The sequence below is a fragment of the Myotis nattereri genome (genome assembly GCF_964212035.1).
Source record: "Myotis nattereri genome assembly, chromosome: 7".
In the NCBI taxonomy this organism is placed as follows: domain Eukaryota; kingdom Metazoa; phylum Chordata; class Mammalia; order Chiroptera; family Vespertilionidae; genus Myotis; species Myotis nattereri.
The window spans coordinates 53655556-53682048 of record NC_138082.1 but is presented as its reverse complement, the minus strand read 5'-3'; the positions used below and the strand labels follow the sequence as shown (position 1 = coordinate 53682048).

General features: G+C 38.4%; 1 protein-coding gene across 1 annotated transcript in view; it reads left to right on the top strand.

The window, feature by feature from the left end:
- Window positions 1-25952, top strand: part of SLC4A10 (solute carrier family 4 member 10) — a 239894-nt gene extending 213942 nt beyond the window's left edge. The window contains exons 22-27 of the mRNA XM_081095919.1: window positions 990-1163; window positions 2111-2233; window positions 11560-11627; window positions 17385-17501; window positions 18328-18366; window positions 23909-25952. Coding sequence (XP_080952045.1) covers window positions 990-1163; window positions 2111-2233; window positions 11560-11627; window positions 17385-17501; window positions 18328-18340 — 495 coding nt within the window. The 3' untranslated portion in view covers window positions 18341-18366; window positions 23909-25952. The remainder of the gene's footprint in view (window positions 1-989; window positions 1164-2110; window positions 2234-11559; window positions 11628-17384; window positions 17502-18327; window positions 18367-23908) is intronic.
- Window positions 25953-26493: the final 541 nt, after the last annotated feature.

The window sequence follows — 26493 nt, the reverse complement described above, 5'->3', positions numbered from 1 at the left end:
TTGGAAACATTCAAAACTACAAAGTTTGGCCTGAGAAATATTAAACAAAATGATACACATAAAATAAAGTAATATGAAGTATTGTCATTAAATAAAATGTGATTGAAGATTTAAGGTTCTTCTGAAAATTTAATATATAGAATTTTAATTGAGAAAATTAGCTTTTGTAGATAAAAATGGCCTCCAAGTCAAAGCTGTAACAACATTATATAATTAAAAAATAGTTGTGCTGTCTTTAATGTAAAATTTAAACAGAAATAACATTTATCTAGGTAAAAATAATTTTTATAAAATACAATAAAATCTATAAATGGTTTGACAGTGGAGTGTAGGAAATTAAGAAATTAAATTGAGTTAACAAAATTTGCTCTGGAAAGAATTTATTAACTGTAATTAATTTAGGTTAAATATTTATGGATAAGGTATTTGTGTTTGTAAAATCAGTACTTAAACCTTGTGGAGATCAAAGCAACAAAGTCAGAACAGCAGAGTCAAAATGAGAGGTCAAAACATCTGACTCAGCAGCTGGAGATGGGCAGAGAGTTCCTGAGACAGAGAGCTGAAGTATGTTTAGTTGAAGCCATAGACTATTGTAGGAGAGAAAAGGACAGAATGCGAGTCCAGGAAGCCCTGGTGCTTAAGGGGCAAATAAAAGAAGAGATTGTGATGTGACGATGAAAAAGAGGTTGATGATGGTGTTTTGTCTCTCAAGGCTATACTCTCCCTGGTAACAACATTTAGCGTGGTCTTTAATATTATTAAACTCTTCTAAATTACAACCTGGGTCCATATTTTCAAGAAAATGTGGGATATTATAAAATTGATATCATAGTATTTCAAAATGTATGCATAACAATACTACTATCCAGATGCCCAAATGTCAGCTTAAAAGTGATCCAGATGTACAATATATTGGACCACATTAAATGTTTACTTGTTCTACTTTTATTGTTGTTTGTAAAAATCAATTTAGCCTGTCTATCTTTTAGTTCTTTGATAGAATAAAGCTCTTCTGGATGCCTGCAAAACATCAACCAGATTTTATATATCTAAGGCATGTTCCACTTCGAAAAGTCCATCTCTTCACAGTTATTCAGATGAGTTGCCTTGTCCTTTTGTGGATAATAAAAGTTTCAAGAGCTGCTATTGTCTTTCCAATGATGGTATGGAACTTCTAACTTTTTTTCTTTATTTGTGATTTTTCTGCTCTTATTGGAATTGAAGCAATAGAATCATTCTGAACAGTTACTGGTAATCCTGGTATAAACTTTAACCACAAAATCTTAGGCCTTAACCAGTTTGGCTCAATGGATAGAGCGTCAGCCTGCGGACTCAAAGGTCCCAGGTTCGATTCCGGTCAAGGGCATGTACCTTGGTTGCAGGCACATACCCAGTAGGGAGTGTGCAGGAGGTAGCTGATCGATGTTTCTCTCTCATCGATGTTTCTAACTCTCTATCCCTCTCTGTAAGAAATCAATAAAATATATTTTAAAAAAAATCTTAGTGACTAAGATTGGGTTTGAGATTATATATGAATATCAGTGACTCATATTAGTTTTGTCTCTATCATTCTGAATACTAGTCGTTGTTTGAATTAATTGAAGTTGGTGGGAAAATGTAAACTTCCAAAATTTAACTTTAAAACTGTACTAGCAAATCTGAAAAGTTGGGGGATTTTAAAAATGAAATTTCATTAAATATTTCAGGCAAAGTTTTAAATGCTTCAAAAATATAGTGAATTTGAATAGCTAAAAATATTTAAAATATTTTCAGTACAGATAAGGATAGTTTAATGTTCATTTAAAATAAAGCAAACTATTAACTATATGTATTTAAGAAAACAGTGGAATATGTTTTATAGTTTTTAAAGTAGCTTCTTTGAATGACTTCTATAATGGGTAAGTAACACCATAGCCATTATTCAGAGGATCAGGTAAGAAAGGGAAATAAAAGAAGCAAAAGTACAGACAATGCCTGTTATATACATATATTTTCAAATTTCATTTTTAATCTCAGTCCTAGTTGAAATTGACTTGTTTCTAAAAATAAACATCTACATACCCCATTTCCATTTCTCCCATATTTTACACTATTTTATTATTTATTTCAGGTCTTAGCTCTGGTATTTGTAAGAAAGTTGATGGACTTTTTGTTTACCAAACGGGAACTCAGCTGGTTAGATGATTTAATGCCTGAGAGCAAGAAAAAGAAACTAGAAGATGCCGAAAAAGAAGTAAGTCATAGCAAAATAAATATCTTATAAAGTAAAAGGAGCACTTGTATACAATAGCTCTTTGCAAAATTAAATTATTGTGTTTCGCTTTAGACAATGAGTGATTAACAAGCACAGGTGGACACTTTTTGAAGATTAATGTTTAAAACCATAAAGTTGGAATTTGAACACAGAGAGAGCGAGTGGGCATATCTTACATGAGGAAATCAATCCCTAGTGAAACATAATACTTTGTACTTCATTATCATGAAAATTGTACAGTTTATTTTTCTGATTCTTCCCCTGTGGATGGTAGAAACTTACAGATATTTAATTATTTCCAAATTATAGTCATTCAATGATTGCTTTTTGGTTGAATAAGTGAGAAACAAAAAGGAGAATTATCGCTGTGGGTATTTTTCTAGGGACAAAGTTTTAATCAAAAGATAATTTTAATCCAAAGATAAAATGATTTATTCTTGAAATAGATGAAAAACTTAAGAGGAAAATATGTTGATCTGATTTGCTTTCAAAAATGATTTAAGATTATTGTTTGAGAAACTTTTTGGATTTAATTGCTTTTATAGACTACTCATTTATCCTATCCTGTTTCATATGTTAAAACAATTTAAGTATTATGGAGTATTTAAAATTCAGGTGTAAGTCTGGGAGTATAAGTTAAAAAAGTGACCCTTACATAATTTAGCAGAATGATTGAACCCATAAATTATAAAAGATAGGAGCAAAATTTCCATGTGAATAGAAATGAAGATGAAAGAAAATATTTGAGCCCTAACTGGTTTGGCTCAGTGGATAGAGCGTCAGCCTGTGGACTGAAAGGTCCCAGGTTCGATTCCAGTCAAGGGCATGTACCTTGGTTGCAGGCACATCCCCAGTGGGAGGTGTGCAGGAGGCAGCTGATTGATGTTTCTCTCCCATCGATGTTTCTAAATCTCTATCCCTCTCCCTTCCTCTCTGTAAAAAATCAATAAAATATATATATATTTTTTTTAAAAAAGAAAGAAAACATTTGATGACAATTGTGCATTCTTTCCACTTTTCCTTCTTCTACAAGGTGGTTAGTAAGTGTATTCATTTTCTTACCTACAGTATATTTTTTCAAAACATGGATATATTCCTCTTGCCTTTGGGAAATCTGTTTGAAAACCTTTCAGTGGTCTTAGATTTTATTCAGTCATTAGGTGAAGCTTGATAGGTCACAAAGTCTAATGAGATTTCTGCACAGATGTTTCTACAAATATAGCTACATAATTAGTGACTGTCTGGTATTTCTTCACTATTCCATGGCGTCCCATCATTGACAGTGGATTCCCACATTTAGGAACTGATCATGACGATGTATTGTAACACTGTATGAATATTTCAGTTTTCTCAAATATTGTAGAAAGCATACTGAGACTCATACTTCTAGTAATAATAATAATACAAAATTTAAGCTATTATATTATTTAAAATTCATATTATAAAGGTATCATTACTTTACTTTTCTGTTTGATATATTCTTATTTAGGTATGAGATATTTTTAAAAATAATATTTTAACTAAGATATTTTGATAGTCTCTATTTAATTTTTGGGCTTTAGGTAAAGGCTTACTCTCATCATCAGATACTATTTCAAAACGTATGACATAAATTTGGTATAAATTAAATGTACATAAGATGGGCATCAGAATAAAGAAATTCTGAAGACTTAAATTATCCACACTTGGTGTAATTAAAATTATTCAGATTGAAAGCAATTTCTAAGAAGCTTTAAATTCCAAAGAATGTAATTTTGAATTCAAAACCTATAAGCTTCCACTCAGTCTTTCTGATAATGAAAACATTATTAAGTATACTGAAGCAGTAGCTAGTGTAATTTTACTTTTTTTTTTTTTTTTTTTGCTTTGACTTCATGTCAATTCTCTTTATTACTTCTGTAAGAAAAGGGTGGCAACAGTCCCAGCCTTCTAGTCATCCCTTCCACAGCATTCTCCTTAGGCCATACCCATACTATGGGACATTTTTTGCCCTTCCAGAACTTTGTAAAATGAAAACTGATATTTCTATATAACATATTATCTTTACTTTTTTATCATTAATTTTTTTAAAAAATTTCTCCTTTATATGTCTGTCAAGTAGGAGAGAACAAATATGATCATAATCATAAATGTATTAGAATCTGCCATTTCCATTGCACAGAGCCACTCCCATGGCCACATATATATGGGACTTATATGCATATGTACCAGGTGTCCATTTTGGAATTTATTAATCTCAGATAGGCAGAGACACTATTTAATGAACTTCTAACTTTTTTCCCATTATAGACCCACTGTACTCTAATGGGTGTTTACTATTTTCTGATTATGATGATAATGATTTTAGAAGTAATTAAATATTGCTAGATTTCACAGAACTCATGTTTTCCAAAAGGATACAAAATCCATTAGAGATTTATTGAGGCAATTTTACAGGGGTATCCTTCAGATATGCATATGTGAAAAAAGTTGCAATACATTAAATCAGGCAGGTTTACCGACACTTAAAATTTCAGATAGATTAATATGATGATACTTTCATGGGATCTTCAGTACATGGGAAGAAACAAGAGCACCAATAATACAGTGAAAAAACAATCCATTATCAAACATTAAAATATAGGTATGACCAGTGCAAAAAAAAAAAAAAGATAATTCTCCATCTGACAACTGGAGGAAGAAAAGGAAATTTAAAGATGTTCACTTTCTAACTTGGAAATCAGAAGATGTAAGAAGCAATACACCAGAAAGGAAATTCTGGTTATTTTCACTTGGTCACCTGGCTCCTGGGATTTCACTCGTGAGGCTGGGGACTCTCCTGAAGGATGTGACTCCTTCCTGTGGCAGTCCTCCCAGGCCCCCTTACCCAGGAGGTGGTGCACTGAGGTGGTAAATGGACAAGATCTCTAGAAAGGTTGCATTTCTGCAATTACTCAAACTAATTGAGTCACTTTGATTTGATCTGGGAAGGTGATAAAGAGCAGAAATGTCTCAACTCCCTGAGACTCGAATTTAGAGTATTCTCACCTATTGTCCTTTTGATAGTAGTTACAAGCTTATACCTTTATACACCAGGGTTTTCCTATCAGTAGCCCACTTCTGGTCTTATGGCATTGAGAAAACATTAGTCTGACCTTAAAATTCAATAATGAGTTAAGCAGAATAAATAGCTACACAGGCCAGTCCAAGGTCGCAGAGCTTCTGTTCCAAATTTTCATGTACTTCATGCATATGCATATGCATATGCTTCAGTTTTTAGAAAGAAAGGATTATAATCAGGATAGAAATGAATATTGGAACCCTGACATTTTGCACATTGCTCTGTGTAAAGGAAAGACAGCAGAATCAAATTCTGGATGTCCAAATGTGCTCAGAGTACCAACAAGCCTTCCTTGCTGCTTAAATATTCTCTAGGACATGGTACCCATTTGACAAAAGGGCTGCTGTTAAAAGCAGAAAGCCCTAGCAGCATGTTTGCTCCTGAGTGGGGGGAGAAGGCAGTTAGTGTTCAATAAACCCTGGAAATTCAACTCTGGGCAGTGATCATGGTAGTGACACCTCTTGGTTTATAGTAGGTTCGCTCTAACATATACGCTATAGAAAAAGGCAAAAAGGGGGCTAGTGAGACTTGTGATCTATATGAAGCATGACCATGAACAAGGCCAAGAAGTTATAAAAGCAATCTAAAAACAAGAGCAATTAAACCTATCACAGAGCATGTCTATACTGCTAAGAAAGATCAGAATTGGTTGTGGATTTGGGAAGCATGTCTTAATTATTACACAGACAAATGTTATTTCTAATTGAATCTTAGACTGAGGCCAGCAGATTTTCCCTCAAGCAGAGGGTTTTCTAAGTGTAGTCCCAGGATCTCTGCTGTATCAGCCGACACCTGCAACTTGTTAGAAAGACAAATTATTGGACACTACTCAGATCTTCTATTCAAAACTCTGGGGATAGGGCCAGTACTCTGTGTTAACAAGACCTCCAGGTATTTCTGATTCATGCTAAAATATGAGATAAGACTTCCTAAAAATCACAGAGACTGTATCTCCAGAATATACTCTTCTAAATCCAAGGTTACTCTATCAGAATTTTTGTATTTTATAATAATTTAGATAAGTCATTTAGACACAATCAAACATTCTGACGAAAGACATATGTTGCCTCCACCTATCCATATGAGTTCTGTGTGGACTACTTCTCCGCCCCTTTACTTCTTTTTGGCTTTCATCAGTAAAGTGAGTAGTGTATGTGTTGACTCTTCTATCTATTGGGAGTATTAAAAAATACCTCTTAGGGCTATAATAGTTTATGGCATTAAAAGTATTGTATATATGTGTGTATATAATACATTATATGTAATATATGTGGAATTTTTGCAGCATTATCTATTCTATCACTAATTTAGGAAGGAAATGGTAGACTCTTATGTTCTTTGACTTTCCTTGTTTTTCTCTTGGATAAAATGAAGGGGTTAAACTTGAAGACCCCTCTATTTCTTAAAAATCTATGAATTCTAAAATTGCTGAGTATTTCTCTATCTACTAGTAATACTCTAAGAATTTTGTGAACATTGGCTCTTTGCTGTTGTTTGCACTGCGGGCCAATTGAGGGCTCCTACATAAATACAGACTTTAGCCGAGATATGGATATAGTAACAGATGCTACCTATTTCACTAAGGTAGAGCATGTGTTAGGTAACATGGTATTTTTTATGCTATCACAAAATATAATTCAGATTCATGATATAATTTTATATATAGCATCCTATTTATCAAAACACCCCATAATTTAACTCCAATTTTATTTTCCACTAATACTCAGCACAGACCTTTGGCTCCAGCCAGGCTCATTGTTTATTGTCATGCAAATACATCTTATTTATAGACAACTTTTATCCTTGGCCTACTTAGAGTTTTTTTCCTTTTTACTAACTAGAGATTCTTCCTTTCTATGACCAAACTGATCAAATAAGATGGGGTCAGATACCACTTTCTCTGTTCCTGTAGTTTTTAAGGTGATGCTTCTCAACCTCTGAGAGTAGGGTTTTTATCTTCCTTTTTATTGCTGTATCCCTAGTACCTAGGAGACTACCTGTCATGTAGATGATACTTAATATATATTTGTTAAATGGATTTATGAATAGCTGCTAAATTATACATATCTCATAATACATGCTCAGTAAATGTTTGGGTGCTTTTGAATGGATTTTTTTAAGCCTCAATTTTCCTGCCTTTCACTGGATATAGCATTAACTGTCCTTCACTTATCTCAGTGGTTCTCAACCTTGGCTGCACATTAGAATCACCTGGGAATCTTTTTAAAATCCTGATTTCTGGGCCTCATCCTCCAGAAATTCTGTTTCTTTGTTATGGGGTGGGGCCACAACATTAGTAACAAAGAAACAGAATTTCCGGAGGATGAGGCCCAGAAATCAGGATTTTAAAAAAATTCCCAGGTGATTGTAATGTGCAGCCAAGCTTGAGAACCACTGACTTATCTGGTATCTGAAGAAGGCTTTGGACTATCTTAATTAAGATATAGTATTCAAATCATAGTATGAATATTCCTCTAGTCAAATTGGCAAAACCCTTCAAATGTTCTTGGGTAGAACTTTGATCATCATCCTTTAAGATCTTCACCATGTTGTAGGTAGGAGTCAGCATATTTTTGATGGACCCTGTGTGAATGAAGTGCTGAATAGAACTCATTTTAAGGTACTTCTGACTTAAAAAGTGGTGGATACTCGGCTTTATGCTCTCACTTTCTTTTACTGTATGATTGAGATAAACTAGGCCGCAATTGTCGTGACGGCTAGTGCCTGATTTGACTGCTCCTCCCCAGAAAGTCTCAATTTTTGGCTTCCTCAATGCTGCCTGGGATGCAGCCGGCCCTCCATCCAGAGCACTGGGGCCCACCCAGCCTCCTTCTGGCACGAAAGGCAGCGGCTGCTCTGCCACGTTCTCTTCAGATAAGCATGGCTTGGAATGCTATCTTTAGAGGTGACGAGTTTTTGTTTGGATAGAATTATGACTAGTATAAAGCCCACACATGCTAACAAGCCACAGAGTGCAAAATAATTATTGAAAGCAATTTGAGAGAAAAGTGGAAAATCATCTGAGGAAAAAACAAAATTGTTCCCAAAGCTTTGGTCCATTTTTTTTTTTTTTCCTTTAGATTGAATCTTGAGTCTTGGTTTTCTGCTGCCAGGTCACCTAAACATTGATGGCACTGTTCTTCTCTTAGCTTTTTTGAACTTTACTCATTTATTAATACAGGGGTCCTCAAACTACGGCCTGCGGGCCACATGCAAATACAAATATTGTATTTGTTCCCGTTTTGTTTTTTTTTTACTTCAAAATAAGATATGTGCAGTGTGCATAGGAATTTGCTCATAGTTTTTTTTAAACTATAGTCTGGCCCTCCAACGGTCTGAGGGACAGTGAACTGACCCCCTGTTTAAAAAGTTTGAGGACCCCTGTACTAATCCTTTCTACCTGGCTTTTTGAGATTTTATTCTGAGTTGGTCAAGAAACATACTATGTACCAAGCTTACCTTTCTGTGGATAATAATTGCATTTTGGAAATAATTGCATTTTGCTTGTATCTTGGTTTTACTTAAATAGCGTTTGGGATCACTGAATGTTTCCTCTTTATGTTCATCCCTATTCATTTAGGTAACCTTTTCTGTAGAAAAGGAAATAACCACATCTATCTGAAAGGGTACATATGCTCTGTTCTTGGCCTCAAGGGTGTGCACATAAATTAACATGACATGTATATTATGTTCCATGTATAGTGACTAACCTATTTGCAAGACATGCCTCAACCTAGACTACAGATTTGCTCTGCTCAGATGCTTAAATGTGTAATTTAAAACAAATGGTACTATCTATTTACCATAAATTAACTCTAATAGCACTGCCAAATGCCAAGGGGACTAGGCATAATACACAAGTAATAAAGAACATATGATGGTTCTTAAAGAAAATCTTAAAGAACAACAGAAAAAGAGAATAGGGTTGATTTCTGCAATGCAAAGGAGTAACAGACACATACCATTGGTATCACAGAGTAGAAATGTAGCATAGGGCTTGGGGGGCGGGGCACTGATAAGCAGAGAGACAGCAGAACTCAGGCACTCCCCTGGCCTCTCCATTATTCCACAGCCTAAGCCTGGGCATAGATATTCTGTACACAACATGGCCAAGGTCCCAGCAGAGGAGCCTGCCTTGGTCTGCAGGTTGGATGTGGAAGCAAGTACTATAAGAGTTAAAATGAGACATGCCTAGCCCTGACCGCTTTGGCTCAGTGGATAGAGCATCAGCCTGGGGACTGAAGGGTCCGGGTTCAATTCCAGTCAAGGGCATGTACCTTGGTTGCGGGCATATCCTCAGTAAGGGGTGTGTGGGAGGCAGCTGATTGATGTTTCTAACTCTCCCTCTCTCTTCCTCGCTGTAAAAAAATCAATAAAATACATTTTTTAAAAAGATGTTTAAAAAAATGAGACATGCCTATATTATATTACATTATATTTATTATATTATATTATATTATATTATATTATATTATATTATATTATATATTATATTATATTAATTATATTATATTATATTTATTATATTATATTAATTTTCATGGGTTAGTTGAAGAGACTCTAGCAAACACTGTTTCTTTAAGTCTTTAAGTAACAAGAAATATGGCTAGTGGTCTTCAGACTAGGCAACATGCAAGTTGAGGGCCAAGTTCAGCAATACAGAACTTGCAAGAACAGCTTTGCATGCCAAGTATAATGACATCCACCAAAGGTCATATCTCTCTGGAAGCCAATTTAAATCAGCCAAGCTACTGCTAAGCTACTGAAAGAGGAAAGGCAATGAGCCTCCAGGTTATTCCCATTTTCTCTTTTCAGTTCCCATTTGGTCAGGGAGCTGCCTAGCTCTTCATCTTTATACAACTTAAAATTCCATTTTTGGACTTTAAGACAATAATTCTAAGATTTTTTAATGGCCCCAAATAGTTCTCTGAACTTGAGCATTGCTAATTGACCCTTTGAAAACAAATGCATTAAACTGGAACTATAATCTACAGATAACTAAATTTCTTTTTTGCTGTATGGAAAGAAGTTGATGATAACATTATTGAAAACTAAAGCAGGATATTTCTGTATGGTAACAAGATTATCTTTATCCCAGATATATAGTTTTAAAATGTTATATCTGAAGAAATAACTATATAAAGCAGTTCCACCCTTTGGGAAGGGTGGGATGTTGTCATTATAAGAAGAAACCTGAAGCATAAAGCAAAAGCCTAAGATGCCTCGCTAAGTGGAAAACACATCTGTGTTTGGTCCGTACAAGAAGGTGTCTTTTACTATCCTTCTCCAAGTCTCTCCAGTACCTCCTAATAATGGTTCTCAAAGTGTGGTCCTCGGAACAGCATAATCAGTGTCCCCAGGAAACTCATTAGAGATGTAAATTTTGGGGCCCTACTTCAGACCTATTGAATCTGAAAGTGGGGCCCAGCAATGTGTATTTGTAACAAGGCCTTTCCATTACTCTAATGTAAGCTAAAGTTTGAGAACCACTGCTTTAAATACACCCCTCATTCCCTTCTAATAGAGCATTCTGGGAATATAATTTCAACTTTACAACAATGAAAATGATTATATAGGGTGTCCCAAAATTCACGCAAGATTTGCAATTCAATTCAATTGCAAATCTTGTGTGAATTTTTGGGACACCCTATATTACTCATACTTTTGTCCTTGTAAAATTTAGGTTGTTTTGTTTGTTTGTTAATACTCAATGGAGGATTTTTTTTCCCCCCATTGATTTTTAGAGAATGTAGGAGGGAGGGGAAGAGATAGAGAGAGAAACATCAATGTGAGAGAGACACATTGATAGGTTACCTCCTGCACACTCCCTGAGCCTGCAACTGTGGTACATGCCCTTTACCAGAATTGAACCCATAACCCTTCAATCCTCAGGCCAACACTCTAACCACAGAGCAAAACAGTTAGGGCAGATTGATTTTTAAAAAAATCTGCTTGGAAGTTAACATGAAAGAGACTGTTGTTAGCATTGAAATTACTTTGTGATATGAGACTCTCATTAATTACTTGTGTTCTTGGTAGCCGATGCTTTCTTCATTGAAAGGACCTGTGCTAGCATTAATGAGTGCAAACAGAGTGGAAGGTCCTGGGGTTAATGAGATAGTGAAACATTAATCTGTGTTTCTTCTTCAATGTAAAAGGGAGACTCATCAGGTTCACTTTATATATTTTACATTTATCTTTCCAGGAAGAACAAAGTATGCTAGCTATGGAAGATGAGGGTACAGTACAACTCCCATTGGAAGGGCATTACAGGTAAGATAGAAGGTGAAAACAGACAATTGGAGAAATGGCACATTTCATTATATACTCTACTTAAAAATTCTGTACTACATGGATTCCTATAGAGGTTTGCTGAAGTTGCATTAGAGTAGAAAGAACTGAAGCTAGGAATTAGATTACTCTGTCCCAGTAGTAAGTTTTGTCGCTAATAGCTATGTGACTGTGGCCAAGTAGCTTAAGATGAAGGGGGGCAGGGAACTACTGTTTGAAGTCTTTTCTTCTCATATTTTATAATTGATATGAAAGCTCTCTTTCGTATCCTCTGAAAGTAGCATCTGAAGACAAGTCAAGATTCAATTCTGAGATAAATGAGCTAGGTATTCACTAAATTGATCACAGCTAAATGTTTGAACTCTGTGAGATTATCCCTAAAGGCACTTCCAAACAGGTAATCTATTTCCTAAATTAAAGGAAATTCTACCAGTCATTTTAGGAAATATTTATGTAACTCTCTAAAATATGCTAATTGTCTTTATGCACAAAGATATAGCAAAAGAAAGCAAACTCCTATAAATTATAATAAAAATTTTGAAAGTATCTGGCTAAAAAATTCTATATATGGTCTCAAAGTACTTAGGAATAATATAAGGCAATGCCGTAAAAAAGCAGAAGAGACTTTTCTCTGAGGAGGAAATTTGTCATAGTGTTAAAAAAAGAGTCTTCTAGATCTTCAGGGTCTTACTGTAAAATCATATTTCCTAGATTTAAAACATATATAATTTTGTACCACTTAAGCACAGGCACGAGCATAGAAAGTGCTTTATCTTTTTAAAAACAATATTTAGGTTTTAAAGTCCTGTTGATTATTTAGTTGAGTCAGCATATTCTCAAGTGTATTCTATAGAAACCTAGTTTCAGATGATACCACTTTCAAAAGGATTATGTGGTTAAATAAGTTTGGAAAATGTCCCATACCGTATTCCAGTTTGTAAATTAACAAAGCACATTGGCATATTCAGAAATCTAAATAGTATTGCATTAAAAAAAAAGTTCAACGGTTTAATCCAGCATTTTCCAAACTTATTTGCTCACAAAACTGTCACATATCTTAAAAGGCTTGTACTCCACATGACACTCTTTAGGGAATTACTTGATTTTATGCTTTGAGTTCCCAAAGGCTAGGTGAATTGGAGGAATTAATGAATACATGTCTAGATTAGGCAAGGAAAGGGGCCTATGAGACCCAAGGTGTTGCTCTAGGCCAGTGATGGCGAACCTATGACACGCGTGTCAGAGGTGACACGTGACTAATTTTTTTTGGTTGATTTTTTTTTTTGTTAAATAGCATTTAAATATATAAAATAAATAACAAAAATATAAATATTTGTTTTACTATGGTTGCAAATATCAAAAAATTTCTATATGTGACACGGCACCAGAGTTTAGTTAGGGTTTTTCAAAATGCTGACACACCGAGCTCGAAAGGTTCGCCATCACTGCTCTAGACCCTTAGTGTTTCTCTTAAAAATTGTATTTGTTGCCCTCTTGTGAAAACTAGCAATGAGAGCCATGTGAGGTCAGGCTAGGATTTTATTTCTCTCTCTTTCTTTCCTCCCTTCCTTCCTTCCTTCCTTCCTTCCTTCCTTCCTTCCTTCCTTCCTTCCTTCCTTCCTTCCTTCCTCCTCCTCCTCCTCCTCCTCCTCCTTCTTCTTCTTCTTCTTTTCTTCTTCTCTCTCTCTCTCTCTCTCTCTCTCTCTCTCTCTCTCCTCTCTCTCTCTCTCTCCTCTCTTTCTTTCTTTCCTTTCTTTTTCACAGCAGAGAATCTTTTTTACATGTAGTGAGAAGAGTGCTATTTTCTCAATCAATGAAACTTTCCTTGACTTGGTCTATGATTTGTCTCTGCTGCATTTTGCTTGTGTTTCTAGCCGTGGGAATGTTTTGGAACATTATGGATGTCACCTATAATTAGTGCCATTTAAAAATGCAAACAAAAAAAACACCCAGCCTGGCATAAGTGCTGATATTACAAGCTCCCCAAGCCACTGGGAAAGAACCCAGCCAAACACACAGGATGCCTTCATTTATTTAACAGACTAGAGCAGTGATGGCGAACCTATGACACGCGTGTCAGAGGTGACACGCGAACTCATTTTTTTGGTTGATTTTTCTTTGTTAAATGGCATTTAAATACATAAAATAAATATCAAATATATAAGTCTTTGTTTTACTATGGTTGCAAATATTAAAAAATTTCTATATGTGACACGGCACCAGAGTTAAGTTAGGGTTTTTCAAAATGCTGACACGCCGAGCTCAAAAGGTTCTCTATCACTGGATTAGAGGCCTGGTGCACAAATTCATGCACCAGTGGGGTCCCTCGGCCTGGCCTGAGAAATCAGGTCAAAAACAGCTCTCTGACATCCCCCAAAGGGTCCCGGATTGTGAGAGGGTGCAAGCCAGGCCCAGGGACCCCACTGGTGCACAATCAGGGCTGGGAAGGGACACAGGAGTTTGGCCAGCCAGAGAGGGACTGCAGGAGGGCTCCAGGGCATGTCCAGCCCATCTTGCTCAGTCCCGATTGGCTGGACACCAGCAGCAAGATAACCTACCAGTCAGAGCGTCTGCCCCCTGGTGGTCACGTCATAGTGAGCGGTTGAGCAGCCTTAGCATATCATTAGTATTGGTTGAACGGATGACCAGACACTTATAGTATTAGGCTTTTATTATATAGGACTAGAGGCCCAGTGCACAAAAATTTGTGCATTCAGGGGGAGGGGGAGGGAGTCCCTCAGCCTGGCCTGTGCCCTCTCGCAGTCTGGGACCCCTCGGGAGATAACGACCTGATGGCTTAGGCCTGCTCCCGGGTGGCAGAGGGCAGGGGCCCAATCCCTAGGTGCAGCCCCTGGTCGGGCTCAGAGCAGGGCTGATTGGGGAGTTGGGACGCCGCCCCCTGTGATGCACAGAGCAGGGCGGATTGGGAGGTTGCAATGCCACCCCCAGTCACGCTCAGGGTAGGGCTGATTGGGGGATTGGGGCACCACTCCCTGTCACACTCAAGGCAGGGTCGATGGGGAGGTTGTGGTGCCACCCCCTGTCACGCACAGAGCAGGGCCAATCCGGGGGTTGGGGCGCTGCCCCCTGTCACACACAGAGCAGGGCCCATCAGGGGGTTGAGGAGCTCCCCCCTGTCACTCAGAGAGTAAGGCCGATAGGGGAGTTGGGGCACCGCCCCCTGTCACACACAGAGCAGAGCGGATCAGGGGGTTGGGAGGCCACCACTCTCACACTCAGGGCAGGGCCAATGGGGAGGTTATGGCTCTACCCTGTCACACACAGAGCAAGGCCGATCAGGGGGTTAGGGCGCTGCACCCTGTCACACACAGAGCAAGGCCGATCAGGAGGTTGGGGCGCCTTCCCCTGTCACGAACAGAGCAGGGCGGATAGGGAGGTTGTGGCCTTACCCCCTGTCACACACAGAGCCACAGGGCGATCAGGGGGTTTGGGCGCTGCCCCCTGTCATGCTGATCCCGGTGCTGGGAGGCATTACCCTTTTACTATATAGGATAGAGGCCTGGTGCATGGGTGGGGCTGGCTGGTTTGCCCTGAAGGGTGTCCTGGATCAGGGTGGGGGTCCCCACTGGGGTGCCTGGCCAGCCTGGGTGAGGGGATAATGGCTGTTTGCAGCTGGTCACACACCATTCAGGGTGGGGGTCCCCACTGGGGTGCCTGGCCAGCCTGGGTGAGGGGCTGAGGGCTGTTTGCAGCTGGTCACACACCCTTCAGGGTGAGGGTCCCCACTGGGGTGCCTGGCCAGTCTGGGTGAGGGGCTGAGGGCTGTTTTCAGGCTGGCAGGTGACGGAAGCTCCCTACCGCTCCTTTTTTTCTTTTTTTTTCTTTTTAATTCTGGGCCAGCTTTAGCCCTGAGGCTCCAGCTCTTAGGCCTCCGCTGCTGAAAGTAGGTAATCGAAACCATGTATAACTCCAGCTCTGACTCCAGCTCTGAGATCCCAGCTCGCTGAAAGCTGGTTTCTGGGGTTTTTTTTAAGCTTCTATATTTGTTAAAATGTTTCAAACTGCAGGCTCAGAGGCCTGCAAGGCAGGCGGGGAACGTTGGTTTCCTCCGTCACTGAAGCAAGCAAGCCTCATGTTAGTTTCAAGCTGCCTGGCTGCAGGCTGCCATCTTGGCTGACAGTTAATTTGCATATCTCCCTGATTAGCCAATGGGAAGGGTAGCGGTCGTACGCCAATTACCATGTTTCTCTTTTATTAGATTAGATATTTGTTGAATAAGTATGAAGTGCCAGGCTCTGTCTGGGGGAACAGCAGTGGGGCAATGGTCAAGAATTCTCCATAAAGCTTATATTCAAGTAGACTAGAGGTAGGGGGAGACAGAAAATAAACATACCAACAAATATAATACTACTCGAGGCCTGGTGCACAAAATTCGTGCACTGGGTGGGGGTCCCTCAGCCTGGCCTGCACCCTCTCCAATCCTGGACCCCTCAGGGGATGTCCACCTGCCAGTTTAGGCCCAATCCTGCTACCCTAAACTGGCAGTCAAACAGCCCTCTTGCAATCTGAGACTGCTGGCTCCTAATTGCTTGCCTGCCTGGCTGCCTATTGGCCCCTAACCACTCTACCTGCCTACCTGATTGCCCCAAACTGCCTCTGCTTGCTGGCCTGATCACCCCCTACCTGGTCCCCTGCCAGCCTGCTCACTCCCTAACTGGTCCCCTGCCAGCCTGGTTGCCCCCTAACTGCTCTTCTGCCAGCCTGCCTGATCACCCCTAACCACTCTGCCTGCCTGCCTGATCACCCCCTAATTGCCCCCCTGCTGGCCTGGTTGCCCCCTAACTGCCCCCTGCTGGCCTGGTCTCCCCTAACTGCCCCCATGCCAACCTGATCACCCCTAACTACCTCTGCCTTGGCCCCTGCCACCGTGGCTTTGTCTGGAAGGAAGACAGACATCTGGAAGATGTCTGCTTGACCCGGTCTAATTAGCATATTACCCTTTTATTAGTATAGATACTATTTCAGATAATGAAAAGTACAATAAAAACAAAAAAGTGAAAAAAAGAGGAATGAGGGTGCTTTGAGGGGATAAAAATAGAAATTTTAAATAGAATAGTCAGCAAAGGCCTGTCTGAGTAGGTGGCATTTGAACAAAGGAGGGAAAGGTTTGTACCATGTGAAGGAACATTGCAGGCAGAGGGAAGAGCAGGTACAAGGTTGTGAGGCAGCAACAAGCCTTATGGTGATTCAGAACAGTCAGGAAGCCATTGCATATGGTTGGAGAGGAAGGAGCAGGGGAGTGAGAGCAGGAGATGAAGCAGGAAGGTGAAGGTGGGAACAGAGCCTAATAGTCCATCTACTTGCCTTTTGCTCTGAGTGAGTGGGAGTAACTGTAGAGTCTAAGCAGAGAGTGAAGTGGGTCTGCTGTGCTACAAATATTAGGGGAAGAGTCTAGGCAGTGAACATGCAGCACCTGATCTCTATAATTTGAAATAAATTTGGAAAACTGTAGCCAAAACCAGTTTCTATGTAACTAGAATATATTGTCTAGATTTTTATTTTTCATAAATGTTTTAATTGAGAAAACTATTCAATACTTTTTAATTTTTAATTATCAAAAGAAATATATATATGTATATATATATGTATATATATACACACATATACACACACACACACATACAGGCATACTATTGTCCTATATTTGTTTCTATCACTAAATATCTTCAATTGCTTATTTATTGTTTATTATTTCATTTTGGGTAAACTACTATCTAGAGATGATCCATCTGTGATCAATATTTCTGATGAAATGTCAAAGACTGCCTTGTGGAGAAACCTTCTGATTACTGCCGATAACTCAAAAGAAAAGGAGTCAAGCTTTCCTTCTAAAAGGTTTGAATTCTAATATAATATTAATTTATACTGATCCCAGCTATTGACATGAATCCAATAGCAAAAGTATAATAGTTTTTCATCAAATTTAGATGTAAAGTATTTCAGAAAATTATTTTGAAAAGTGGGTAGAAATTGTAATTATCGTATTAGTTGGTATTGTTTTTATCTCCCTTTCAAATTAAAAGTTCACTCCAAAACTATGACAGTGGGGAGTAATGGTGCTATAAATGGGTCCCAATGCATGACATCTTTGGACATTCATTTTGGCCTAGTCTTTTGCAGTAAGATTTAGTTGTTTTCCCTTATCACCCACTTCCCAGGAACCCTGTTGATGTCTGACCACATTTTGCACTCCCCCATGTCCTTTCAAAAACTCATATGAAACATAAAATGGTGATTTTGTATTTAGCATATTTCCAGTCTCCTACTCAACCCCTTGAAAATGTTCTCTAACCTCCTTACCCCCAAACTTTCAGCTCCAGAAAGTTCTGTTCACTCTTACTTATCCATGAAAGCATTACAAACAACTCCTGTAGTTGTGGATGATAGTTTTGAATGCATGCTGGGGGAAGAGTGTGTCCTTAAATAACAAGAGTCATCATAGGATTTCCAACTAAATTTTCCAGAATTTACAAATAAGATATTCAAACCATCAGCCTACTTAGATGCTGATCTAAATAAAAATCTCTGTTATAATAATATATCTTCTTATTAAAGAGTGATTGAGGGATTTGGGACCATGTTTAATTATTAAGTTCCTTTATTTTTATGACCTTAAATTAACTATTTCTACTTAATTTTTATATTACGTTTTTGTCATAAGCTCCCCTTCCTAATCACTCTAGAAGCTGATTCCCCAAAGGTAAGACCCTCTCCCTCAAACTTACTCCTTAATTGTATTTCCTTATGTTAAATGGTGTCTTCTAGAAAGCTGGTCAGCCTATGTTCTCTGTGTGAGTTTTGGGGAGGCAAAAGGCATGCAGAGTCGTGGGCTTAGATCCAGTATCAGACTGCATATGGCATTCCTATGACGACTCAGCTCTTTAAAAGGGTTTGAAACTTGAGTAAACGTCTCCCCCACATGATTTATACAAATGCTTCATATATAAATCAACAAATATCACAGAACTGTATTTAGTAATGTTTCCATTTCTATATTGGAAAAAGAAATGTACCCCTTGCATTAAGTGATTGCAAAGCTGGGCTCTTCCATTTATGCACCACCATGCTTCCGAACCTGCAAGCTTTATCTGGCTTCGTGAGAAATATTTGGAAACATGGGCTAGAAGAAGAGGCTACATTAGACTTAGGGAGTACCTCTTGTTGCTGGTTTTTGTCACCCCAAAATGGCATGCTGCTTCAGTGTCATCTCTGCTCTCAACAGCATAAACAAGAAAAACAAATGTGTAAGAGTTCACCCCAGAAAGCTGGGATCTCTCTCTCTCTCTCTCTCTCTCTCTCTCTCTCTCTCTCTCTCTCTCTCTCTCTCCCTCCCCACCTCACCCCCTCTCCTCAGTCAACTACCCAATGCTTATTCCAAAAGAGGTTAATATAAATTACTCAATAGACTCTCTCAAAGCATCTGCTTGATGCTTCCTGTCTTTTAACTGGACTTTAAAGTCTCCATGTATTTCTTTGCTTGGCTCAAGCAGAGGTCATGTTTTATTCTAAAACGTGCTTAATCATCCTTTCCCAAAGACCCCTGCTATAGTCTGATAGAGCCATTCTCACAGCAACACAGTTTTGCTAGAAGTCTTGAAAGAAAATCAGAGTTATGAGAGGGGTAATTTCTCAGACCCTTAAAATATGTGCCTGTGGACTCTAATATTAAAAATATGGCATTTCTCTGATTTATAAAAAAAATTGAACTCAAAGTTTATGGGTTCAAAATAAATGCCAGATATGGGAATATGTGGAGAATTTGAGACACTTGAACTTATAGATGGCTTTTCTTCCTGTAGTATATGAATCCATTAGTGCAAACTCTGTCTGCTTTTCTTTGGTTCAAGCAAAAGTTGTTGTTGTTGTTGTTGTGTGTGTGTGTGTGTGTGTGTGTGTGATTTTAATCCTCACCCAATTTTAGAGAGAGGAAGGGAAAGAGAGAGAAACATCGATGTAAGAAGAAACAGAGATTAGTTGCCTCCTGTATGTGCCCCTACCACGGATCAAACCTGAAACCTAGGTATGTGCCCTGACCGGGAATGGAACCCGCAACCTTTTGGTGTACAGAGGATGCTCCAACCAACTGAGCTACCTGGTCAGGGCCAAGCAAACGTTTTTATGATAGTTTAGGTACTCCTTAAAGTAAGTAGTAAAGTCAAGTAATGTTTTTCACTAGAAAAGCCTAGTTGTTTTAAAAATATGTATGTAGATTATTTCAGACACGAGATTAACTCTAGTGACCAATGTAATGTGTCTGTCTTAAGCAGGTCCAGTTTTAAATAGACCATAATTTATATTTTGATATATCCACTTGTTCTTTATTCTTTGAATATATATTCCAACTAGCATGAGAATCTATTGTAGAATGAAAGTTTACCCAGTTTTCTTGTTTGTTTGTTTGTTTTTTTTAACCTTTAGATGTAATAAAATCTGTATAATTCCATGTGATTAAATATCTCTCAGTTAGTGGTTAATGTCTTTCATCTTCATAACAATGGAAACTGAGAAAGAGTGTGGCTTCCAGAAATCCTAAAACCACCAATACTAATAACAGCAATATCCTCCCCAAACCACTGCTTTCTCTTTGTATCTGTTGGAGCATTAAAGTATGATGACTAGAAACTATGAAAATTTTGTGCCTACTAGCTTATCCATTGGCAAAAACAAGGCCTAAAGACCAGATTACCAGCCCTAGCCCGTTTCGCTCAGTGGATAGAGCATCAATCTGTGGACTGAAGGGTCAAGGGTTCGATTCTGATCAAGGGCATATACCTGGGTTGCAGGCTTGATCCCCACTGGGGGCCATGCAGTGCAGGAGGCAGCTGACCAATGATTCTCTCTCATCATTGATGTTTCTATCTCCCCCTCTTCCTTCCTCCATCAAATCTATAAATATATATATATTTTTTAAAAAGACCAGATTACCAGGGTCTCTATCTCTTGAGACCTAAACTGGCTCCTCCATCCCCCATCCCTGGTTATCCTTGCCTAACAGAGGAGCCTAGATACCCTTTGTTAGTGGAATTTGGAATAGCAGTTATGTTTTCTCCATTATTTCATTCACTTTTTATTGACAAGAAATTTTATTCAGTGTAACTGAAAGGTCCTCTGGAAGAAGTTCCTAGGAGCTAACTGGAATTCTACCACCCCTGTGGGATGTCTAACTTGACCTAGTTCAGTGGTGCTATTCACACATGGGACAAGCTCCCTTTAGCTCATTGAGTGGATTGTGGAAACAGGTTTCATTGCATAGAATAGCTGAGCAGCTGCCATGCTTTATAAACCGACACCAAGCTGGATGTTCCTTGGAAAGGTACCTGGGAAAAGCAGGTTTGCCCTGGTGGCAGAGGCTAGGCCAGCCGTGGGCAAACTATGGCCCGCGGGCCGGATCCGACCCATTTGAAATGAATAAAACTAAAAAAAAAAAAAAAAAAAAAAGACCGTACCCTTTTATGTAATGATGTTTACTTTGAATTTATATTAGTTCACACAAACACTCCATCCATGCTTTTGTTCCGGCCCTCCAGTCCAGTTTAAGAAACCATTGTGGCCCTTGAGTCAAAAAGTTTGCCCACCCCTGGGCTAGGCTCTGCGACCACCCTCCCTGCTGCCCTGTGTGTCATGTCCCCACCCCCACCACCTTCTTCTTTCTTGCTCTGATTTCCTAGGTCCTGTCATGACTGTTGGTAAATGTTGTTTACTTTCTGTTTTGGTGTCATTGAAAAATAACAGTTTCAAGATTGCTTAGCAGCGTGGATGTAGTGGGTCAAGTTGTTTTCTCTCTTGAAATTTTACTTTCTTTTATTTTAAATTGTAACTCCTCAAGGGAAGGGACACTGTCTCATTCATTTTCTAGCCATTGGTCTTTTCAGAGTACTATACAATATGATCTATATCTGTATATTACATTAAACATGTAATATGTGTTATATATATGGCATGTAATAGACATGCAATGTATTTTTATTATAATAGTACATAATAGATATGACATATATGTAATATAGTTAATAAATATATACACTCTATTACAATGAAAGTTTATAATTGGTTGGCAATGAGAAAATCACTGTAACCAGGAACAGAGTAATAGCCATACAGTAAGACAATTTAATTTTCTATTTTTTATAGATATTTTGAGGTGATTATAAAACTTCTGCTTCATAGCATGCTGAAATCTAATACAAAAACCACTGATTTAGAGTTTTAAAATCCTGAATCATAATTGGTTGTTTTGTAACCGAACAACCAGTATGATCAAAGTAGCACATCAGGAGGAAGCGTGTCTGGAACCACGTTGACATCCTGAGTCTCTTTTTTCCACTCTTGGTGACTAAGAGTGCACGAGGCTTTTGCTCATTTATCAGAAGCACATGGAGCAGGGCTCTGTGCACTTAGAAACTGTGCACAGATGGAGGGCAGTGTATCTCTGTCCCCGAAATCTCCTGCAGATAGGATCTGTCCTTCCATCTTTCAAAAGACAGGCGTTCACTGGAGTTGGGAATACCTGCCTCAGAATCCTGGCATTCAAGCTACAGGAGAACTTTGTCATCCAGGTCAAACCAATTCACAGATGAGGAAACAGGTTCCAGAAAAGTTAAACAACTGGCCAAGGTCATACAGCTCATGCTCAGCTCCCAGGAACAGGATGTAATTTTCTGTTCCAAGCCCAGGGCTTTCTTCCCTGCCCCAGCTGCCCCTTCTCATTGGCTTTGTTTGGCTGAAGAGACTGGGAGTCAGGTAGAGCCCCAGGAAAAGTTTATTTGGAAAGTAGGGTAGCAGACACTTGTCATATGAAAGGAACTTAAAGTGGAGGAAAGTGAGTCATTTAGATAGAGGAGTTAAAAATACAGAGTTAAGGCTCTCAACACATCATGCGCACACTGTCATCTCTTCTCATGGAAGGAGAAAAGAAAAGTGAGAAGAGTTGCTTTGCTCTGACCTGCAAGTAGCATGTGCTGAGAAGTGTGGCAGGCATAAACCCGGGTGCCATAGACACTCGCTCACACCAGCTCTCAGCACTGGCAGCGTGCCACCGATGGCAGAAGCTCCGGCACTTCTTACCTGATGGTGCCGGGTGGTGGTGGCAACTGAGAAAGGCTGTTTCTAGCTTGAAATGGAGGAAAAACAATTTAAAAAACACACTCTTAGAACATAGCTAAGCTACTGACCATGGTAAAAGCTGCACAGGAGACCCCACAGAATAAAGGGGTTTAACTGTCACTTTAATCCTTGGAAAAGAGCTATTAAAACCAAGGATTAAAACCAGCAACTATTTTATAAATTTGTATTAAGGGCTAACATGAACAGTAACAATGTCTGGGTTTTTCCACTCAGGCCTCAGAGGCCGGCCAGCTGTGGGCTGCCCTCCCTGCCAGCAGCAGGGAGGGTCACAGAGCGGCTCAGACATGGAGGGAAGTAGTGGGGAGGAGCACCTGCCCTTTGGGAAGCGTATGCTCTCAGTGTGAGCTTCGAGCATGTGAGCACCTTGTTGGAAGTTTCCACAAAAACTGTCAGTCGGAGAGTAGGAAAAATGTACATCAGAAAAATATTGGGGAAAAAGAAGACAAAATGGGAGAGTCACATTACCAGCTTGCCCATTAATGAAATTAACTACGGAATAGCTAAAATAGAAGCCACTTGGGAATTAATTTATTCTGGACTGAGTGAGGTGGAACATTGTTTCTGGGATGGACAGGGTCTGTCTGTTGAGATGGCATGGATGTCCGGAGGGCAGTGTGCGGGATGGCCACCTCCTTCCAGACCTACTGACCAGGACAGGGTTCTCACTGAGATGCAGGATCCAGTCCATGCACAGAGGACGGGCCACTTGCAGCAGAGCCCAGAAATACCTTCTGGGACATCTCGTTTGTGTCATTTACAGTGTCAGTGCTATCTTAAGATGGCCATAACTGGCATTTTCAGTGATCATCGGTGATTCATTTTCCCAAATGAAAACCACGGTATTAATCCTGCATGCTTTTGAAACTGTTTTTAAAATGTCTGGTCTTTGCTGTCTGTGTTTTGAATTTCCCCCTTTCTTGCAGTTCTTGGTTTCTATCTCACTGAGTACAGAGGATTTTAATTGTTGCTATCTATCTGTGTGTGCTCCCAGCATGAGAGCGCAATGCCTAAGGGCCCTTGTGGCGCTTCGGGGCCGATGGGTTTTGTGTCTGAGCAAGCAGATCTCACAGTAGCCATGCTGAATTGCAGTAATAAATTTCTCCTTTTCCCCCCTGTAGCAGTGAAAGCCGAAAAGAGAAGAAAGCTGACTCACAGAAAGGTGTTGACAGGGAGACTTGTCTATGACTTGATCTTCAATTTATTTTTTACAAATCTATGAGAAGAGTGCCACAATTATTAATAAAACTGCTTTGATCATGTATTGTAAATTCTGTCTCTCATCCCAAATCCACCTTCATACTGTAAGTAGTGCAATACTTGTTTCTTTTTGTGTTTAAACTTCTGAGCAGTGAGACACACTTGTGAGCATATACAATAGCTACTGAAGAACCTCTGCATTCCTTGCGGTGTGTTAGGCATTTGTAAACACTGGATTCTCATTGCCAGTTTTATGAGAGCAATCGCTTTCTTAAAGAGATAAGTCATATTTACCTAGTTTGTATTTTCCTACTGTAGTGACCTGAGGATACCTGGTAATTTCATTGAGAAGAATTTTGAAAGGTAGTCTTACTTCTTATTTTGTATTAGTGACTTATTTCACAATAACCAGATTAAAAATTTAGTTGGAAAGCATTTTTTAACAACTGAATTTATGCACTTCCTTGATTTAATATGATACATTTAATAGTTAAGAATTTATATGTAGCTAAAACTTAAATTTGAAAAAAATATGTAGAAACCTATTCACAACTTGTTTAAAAGAATCAGACACTAATGCAAAGAGTCAAGTAGTATTTGCTTAAAATTCAAGTTGTGATTACATGATCAAATACTAGGCTTGTACGAAATGCTTTAGAAAAACTTTGTAAGTTTTGTGAGATTTTCAAAAGAACCTTTATGGGAAATATGCTGTTAAATTTCTCTCCCGTTGACAATGAATATTTTCCAAATAAATCTATTATATACAAACTCGTGGAATACCAATGGTGAGTCATTGTACATGAAATTCCACTTCTGTACAGTTCTCTGCCGCTAAAGGTCATGTACTGCTTAAAGCTGCTTCTGAATCACGTTCTCATGCTAGACTGGCAGGTCTCTGTTTTTCTACAAAGCTCTTTTCCACTTTTTAATTAAATGCATGTTGTAGAAAAATAATCTTTTAAATGAAATTTTCAGATTCTGTTTGAAAAGCTTTGTAGATGTTTCAGTTCATATGAAATCATGTTTACTAAGCTTATATAAACGGAAGAAAAGTTGAGAATTTTTGAGCATTACTAAGAATACAGTATTTTTTTTGTTTTTGATGAATTGTGAAGTTAACAAAAACCAAATCATGTAGTTCTCTTGTTTCCCAAGAATGATCAGTGATCTTCAGTGTCCAATTTGATAATCATTCAGAGCCCTGTTGCTTTTCCAATCTATTCATTGCATATTCTGTGTATAAGTGCACATGAAAAGTGAGGGGGGGAAAGGTCTTGTGATTAAGCTTCTAAAGGGTAAAAAAATCACTAGTAACAAAGCCTTCATTAGGTTCAACATTTTGATGCCTTCTGAAAAATTCCCCTCAGAATCTTTTAAGGAGCCAATTCTTTTATGGAACATAAGCCTAAAAAATATAAGAAGAATATGCAGTGAACAAAGTCTGTGTTTATAAATGCCAAGGAAAAAAATACAGAAACTTTCCATTCTCAATGTGTTGCCTTTGTATATTTTGTAATACAGATACTACATTATAAACATTCCCATTGCTTTATGATTTAGACTAGCAGTCAGTCCCATAAGCAGCCTACTAGTGTTTTCATATATGAATAACTATTCTGTTAAAAATGATCGTAGTGAATTAAAACCTTCACATGGTCACCTATTTGAATAAGCAGTCATATCCAATGAAATTCTGTATTTCTGAGTATTTTTATAGTCATTTTGTTCTTGTGTGAATTTTAATGATATCCTTATGTTAATCCTACTATTTTGAAATCATATAAAATATAAGAAAAATGTAGTGTTATATATTTCTTCCTAATTTCAGATTCCTGGTCAAAATTAGTGAATATCTTGAATGTAATTTATTGCAAAGTTTAAGTAAAGTGTAAATGTGACTAGGATATTGTGTTTTTCACAACTAAGAAATGTTATGTGGAAATAAATATTTATCCTAACTAATTTTCTTGCACATTTTAAATTGTGATTCAAGTGTCTTGTCTTTTTTCCCCTGCATTGACCTATTTCTTTAGACATATAGCTATAACATAATGTGATATACAATAAATTGGTAGTATGATTAAAGCAGTGAATAATTCAAGGGTGGAACTACTTGGAGTAGGGCAGAGTTTGAAGAAAATGTTAGATAAGAGGTAGCATATGAATTAGGATGGATATGGGAAAGGAAACCTACTCCAATAACTGCAAAGATTCTCAAATACATGTCCATATTGAAATAAAAAAAATAATTAAAGTATGTGTGATAACTAGCCAACAAGCAGCCCGATATGGTGGAGTGTTAGGAGGGGAGTGGAGACCGTGAGAAAAGGTAGAAACACAGTTGAAAACATTATAAGTGGTGTTAACTTCTGTATTAGAATATTTGAGTTTTTAGTAATGGTGATACATGAATATTTGGAAGATTTGTTTGGCCACAGAGTAGAGAGCATTGTGGGAGAAAAGTGGAATCACTTCCTTAGGGATGCTGCTCCCAGGATGGTTC